The sequence below is a fragment of the Panicum virgatum genome, chromosome 3N, assembly GCF_016808335.1.
Source record: "Panicum virgatum strain AP13 chromosome 3N, P.virgatum_v5, whole genome shotgun sequence".
NCBI classification, from domain to species: Eukaryota; Viridiplantae; Streptophyta; class Magnoliopsida; order Poales; family Poaceae; genus Panicum; species Panicum virgatum.
In genome coordinates, this window is record NC_053147.1 from 52,768,187 (window position 1) to 52,773,690 (window position 5,504).

At 45.7% G+C, this 5,504-nt stretch overlaps 1 protein-coding gene across 1 annotated transcript; it reads right to left on the reverse strand.

Moving 5' to 3' along the window:
- Nucleotides 1–2,311: 2,311 nt before the first annotated feature.
- LOC120666158 (leucine-rich repeat extensin-like protein 3) lies at nucleotides 2,312–5,100 on the reverse strand. Its single transcript, XM_039945946.1, has 2 exons — nucleotides 4,805–5,100; nucleotides 2,312–3,388 (listed from the first exon to the last, which is right to left on the reverse strand). The coding sequence occupies exons 1-2, from the start codon at nucleotides 5,013–5,015 to the stop codon at nucleotides 2,487–2,489; spliced, it is 1,113 nt and encodes a 370-aa protein (XP_039801880.1). The 5' UTR covers nucleotides 5,016–5,100; the 3' UTR covers nucleotides 2,312–2,486.
- Nucleotides 5,101–5,504: the final 404 nt, after the last annotated feature.

Genomic DNA, 5,504 nt, shown 5'->3' on the forward strand with positions numbered 1-5,504 from the left:
TTATCCAACATGATCATTTCCAACTGTCGGATAATCCAATCTTAAAGACATTTTTTCATCCCAGAAAACATGCTCTCTGAGTAATACTACCACTCATAATCCGAGCTATATTTATGTAGGGTCGGATAATCTGGCTGCTTCTGTGTGTTTATCCGACCTCTTGATTCGGATAATCCAAACCCACTGACATTTTTCTGTTTCTGGTTTTCAGACTCGGGGTTGGTTTGAACGTCAAATCTTTCTGCTTTTCTGAGTTCCATGGCTTGTCTTGAGCTAGTCCTGAGCAAGTGTGCATGAAATCTAAGGCCAACTATTTGATAATCAAGCTACTAGCTTCGAACCCTCCTTAATAGTACGGCCATGAACTAAAAACTATAAAACCTATACTAAATCAAGTGTCCTTCATCTCCTTGTTACACTTGAGTCTAGAAAGATCCTTAATCTTGTTCAATTGAGTCCATGACATTGAATGTTGATTTTGAGGGGTCTCCTTTCATTTGCGACTTTAACGATTAAACGATAAGCGCTACAAAACACGCATTAGTCACAAACATCGTCACTATTCACCGAAACTTACCGATTAGCATCTACGGGCCTAGATGTTTTCACCTACCCCTAGCGCACAGCCCAACATGGTCCGATATATATGAATAGCCCAGCAACCGGTTCAGCTTGAGCTCGAGTGACCCAGCGGCCAGCACGCAGCCCCCCGTATGGTTTTCTAGTTTCTATTTTCTAATCACTAGCAACATACCCGTGCGTTGCAACGGGAAGATATAGATGATCAAAAAAAGTTATTAGAATTGCATGTATCATAGAATCATAGTACATGCAAAATTAGTCATCAAAGATGTTAAATCCAAAAATATATTTCATAATGTATATAGTGGTGTTTTTTTTTGTAATTTAGGATAGTTTGACTTATGATAAACTTAAAAATATATGATATTTTTGGATACGGATGAACTATATATCATGTGAAAGAAGAAACCAGCAATTTTCCTTTTAGTGCTTTATTTATTTTCAGCCGCTGCTCTGCACGTGAAAAGTGAAAACTGAATTATACATATCATAAATAAACAACTTTAGCTTTGTCGTCGGTGGTCAATGGCCAGTCATCCTACACGAACAACGCATACATAAATATTTGTTTAAGATGCTATTTCCAGGAGCATCTGTGTTGATAATTTTTCCTAGAAAAGTAATTTTTTTGGATGGATTAGTCTTGCACTCTTTTTTTTGAAAATTAATTAATCTTGCACTCTTAGCGCAAATTAATTACTATTTTCTTGAAACCCAGCCTGAGATAGTGATCCACAACGCAGCCCATTAACTTGCCTGGAACATTCTTCGTTGGAATCTTCCTCTTCCTCTGCAATGTGATTCCTTCAGCTCGACCACTCTGCTCTTCCGCTCTGCAAATCCAATCCAATTTCGATCCCTTCCCCTCTCCTATTCCATTAGAGCACCACCAGCACCACGATGACATCGGGGTTGCTAGCCGTGGCAATGGCTGTAAGCCCCAAGTGGTGCCCGGCAATTCTGCTCCTTCCGCTCTGTGAAAATCAAATCCAATTACGATCCCTTGGCATGGCTGTCGAGTGGCTGCTAGGCACGGGGATGGCGTAGGCGGCGAGGCACACGATGGTATTGGTGACCCTGCGGCCATTGACAGCCCAGCAACCACGGTGCAGCTACAACAACCGCGAGCACCGAGAAGAGCATCCCCATATCATCCTCACGAGATCCGATCAACCACATGTACCTACCTTGCAAAGAACGAGCACCGATCAAAGCTACTACTGTCTTCCGTCGCTAGAAAGCTCTGACGGGAATCAGGTAGGGGAATTGACGTGATGGAATGTGCGGTGAAGATGAGAGAGTCCGACTCTGGGGCGGCGTAGATGATAGAGTTCGACTCGGGCCGGCCGGCGTGCGGGCACGGTGTCCTGATCGTCTTTAAATTCTGCGTGCGGGCACGGCGTGCGACCAAAAGTTAAAATACTGCAGAAATGATCCGCTCTTTAAAAATAGATAAAAATAGGGTATTTTGTGTCCTGACAGTCCAATCAACATTTTTGTATTAAATAACCCAGAAATTAACTAATATTCCGCATGCATTTCCTTTCACTAATAAAAACGGCAAGTTAAAAACTGTTTTCCTTCTCAATGACGTTTTAGTAGTTAAGGGCCTCGCAATCTGACTTACTACTTTGAGCTTGGACCCTGATTGCACACTGCCAAAGCATCTGAGATTCTGAGAAAGCTATTACCCTAAAAAAACTGAGAAGGAAATTCTGCACAAGTCCTGTGTTTAGAACCTAGAAATTCTGCGTTTATATATGTATAAGGGTGCAAGCACAAATTTACATTCATGTTCATACAGCTAAGTGGATATAAAAACAGAAAAAAGGAGGAAATTCATATACCAAGCAGTGTTTTGCACATTATCCTTCCCAGCAGGAGCAGAACTATAACTATTTACTTTATGGCTGATTACCGGAAGGAAACCAATTGCTTGGATCTTTCCGAGAGTACTTCACAGGCGGCGGAGATGGCCCTGGAGAACCTGGAGGGAAGAAAGGTATTGGCGGGAATGGCCAAGGAAATGATGGTGGTGGAGGTGGCGGCGGCGGAGGGGGCGGTGGATACAGTGACGGCAATGGTGGCAAGTGCGGCAACGGAGGCAGCTGTGGAAGCGGCGGAAACGGGAACGGGAATGCTGGCGGCGGCGGCGGCGGCGGGGGAGATGGTGTAGTAAAGATCGGCGGCAAATGAGGAAACGGGAATGACGGCGACGGCGGAGGCGATGGCGGCGTCCATGGCCATGGTGGTAGCGGGAAAGGGAACGCTGGTGGCGGGGGTGACGGCGGTGTGAGGAACGGTATCGGCGGCAGCGGGAACGGGAACGCCGGCGGCGGCGGCGTGAAGAACGGTATGGGCGGGAACCACGGCCGCGGCGTGCAGAACGGGATGGGCGGCCACGGCCACGGCGGGCAGTAGAACAGGGACGTGTTCAGCGCGGCCGGCGACACGCCGCCGCCGCCGTCGCCGTCGCACTGAGCGGGACCCGGCTTGCCGGGGCGGTAGTAGAGGGAGTTGAGGCTGTAGAAGCAGGAGTTGGGCTCCTGGCTCGGGAAGGAGATGTGGCCGACGGTGGTGGTCACGGCCGGCACGTTGCAGAGCGCGGAGGGGTTGTCCAGCACGGCGGCCCGGCAGAAGGACTCGGCGGCGGCGGCGCCGGGGGCGGCGCACTCGAAGCCGTCGATCGCCGGGATGTCCAGCTGGAAGGCGCCGTAGCTGTTGGTCACCTTCTCCGCGGTGATCTTGATATCCTCCTTGGAATTCGAGTTCACTTTGATCATACAGTCCAGCCTGACTTTCACGCCTGAGGAAGGTGAGAAGGAGAAACAATTGAAGTTTATCCGGATGCAGTGATCAATTCTAATAAAAATTCACTTTTAAAGCAAACCCAAGAATTTGCAAATTTTTCAAGGCTTGCACTTCATCCCTGCTATATAGTTAGCTTATGCAGATTAGGGGCCAATTTATTTTGCATTGATGCGTTCTGCATGCTAAGTATGTAAGTAAACGTTTGCAGTTGCACTGAATTACCTTGTGCCATGAGTGCTTTTAATGGCTGTCATGTCAAAGAAACATGACAGTATCAATGAATAAGGCAAATCCTCCATCCTATCTGCACTATCTTGTTGGGTAGTGGTAGTGGCATGATGATGCAGAGGAGGCCAGGCCAGGGTTTGCAAGTTGTTTTGTGTATGCTTCTTCCACAATTATTTGAAAGATGCAACTTACAAATTTCCATAAGATAAAAACGGTAAATCTGAAAATATAATATAGTCGCAATGTTTAAACTCTTTTGAGGCAGGAGAAAACAAACAATCAGGTGTTTGCTGCAATCAAAACAGAGTATGTGCACAAGCAATTCGCGGAGTAACCTGATGAACTGATCAATTCGAATAAAAGATTTACTTCAGAAGCGCATTAATACAGAGAAGTTTGCAAAGTCTTTTAGTTTGAATTCTTTCATGCCCAGAATTTGCAAAGTATTCGAGGTTTGTGCTTCATTTATGCAATAGTCAGCTTCTGCAAATTAAGGGACAGTTTGGCGTTGCTGTGTTCTACTAATTGTGTTACTGAACATTTGGACTTTGGACTAAATTTCCTTGTGCTTTAATCGTTCAGAGGAAGGTATGTTACCAACATGTTGATGTTAGAAAATTGAGTGATTTTAATGGCTACTATGTCAAAGAAGCATTGGAGTATCAACGAATTAAGCAAATCTTCCATCCTAACTGTATTATATTGTAGGGTAGTGGAAGTGGCATAATAATGCAGCTGAGGCCAGAACAGGGCTTGCAAGTTGTTTTGTGTATGCTTCTTGCACAATTATTGGAAAGGCACAAACTTAAAACTCTGTAAGTGAAAAAAATTGTAAATTAGAAACAAAAACAGAGTTCCAATGTTCAAATGGGCAGTGACAACCCTTCTGAAGGCAAAGAGAAACAAACAATTAGGTGGTGGCAGCAATTAGGGCAAAGTACAAGTGTACAACCATAAGCAATTCACAGAGTAATGGAATGTCCTTACAAAGAAGGTTACGACTTAAAGTTCTGACAATAGTGCAGTGCTTCATTTGAAATAACACCATGTACAGTAATACCAAACAAGAAAGAATAAGCATAATTTACAGGCTAGAGCTGTTTCATCTTCCAAGTTTAAGGAGGCAATAGGGGCTAAATAACTCTCAATAATTTAGAATGCAACTGACATATGCGAAGGGTACCTGGCAAGAAGTAGCTGTTTTTGGAGAAGGAGCTGGAGGAGCAGGCGTCACAGAACACGGTGCCGATCACCGTGAGATTAGCGCCGCCGCCGCCACCGCCACCGTCGCCACCAGAGCTGCCCTGAGAGCTCTGGCATTGCGCGCCGTGAAGAAGAGCGGCAAACACCACCACCAGGATCTCCAACGCGAGAGGCGCTCTTGGTTTCTTCATGGCGGAGAGTCTTCGTTCTTCACATAGGTAGAGGTCATGTGTGAGCTTCTGTAATGGCTGAGAAGAGGGTGATAGCCCCCAAACCCTGCTTTATACCCATTCCGTCATAGTACAGTAGCACGTCCACCTCAGCCTTATTTGCTGAGGTGTCGAGTGGCTTATGCCGAATGTCATGACTCATGGTACATCTAAAAAAAGCACCAATATGAAACAAACAAAAAAAAAAAATCAAAACACCCAATGACAGGTGGGTCCTCTGAACTCTGCTAACTCGGCTGTGTCTGCATTTTATGAAAAGCCAAAGCACTCATTTAGTGGTTGGGACTTGGGAGATCAGGAGATGGACAAGGAGTGAAGTGTGCTGCTGAGTGGAGCATGCTGAATTGCTGTGGTCTGAAAGGGCACATCCCTCCAACTCACAAGAAACAAGGGCATGTGAAGGCCATCTGGACCTCTTGTGACTCGCGGCATTTAACAAAGGGCGCGGAC

Coding starts and splice junctions, on each gene's coding strand:
- LOC120666158 (XM_039945946.1), bottom strand. CDS start 5,015: ATGAAGAAACCAAGAGCGCCTCTCGCGTTGGAGATCCTGGTGGTGGTG. Junction 3,389..4,804: donor AAACAGCTACTTCTTGCCAG/GTACCCTTCGCA, acceptor CACCTTCCTCAG/GCGTGAAAGTCAGGCTGGAC.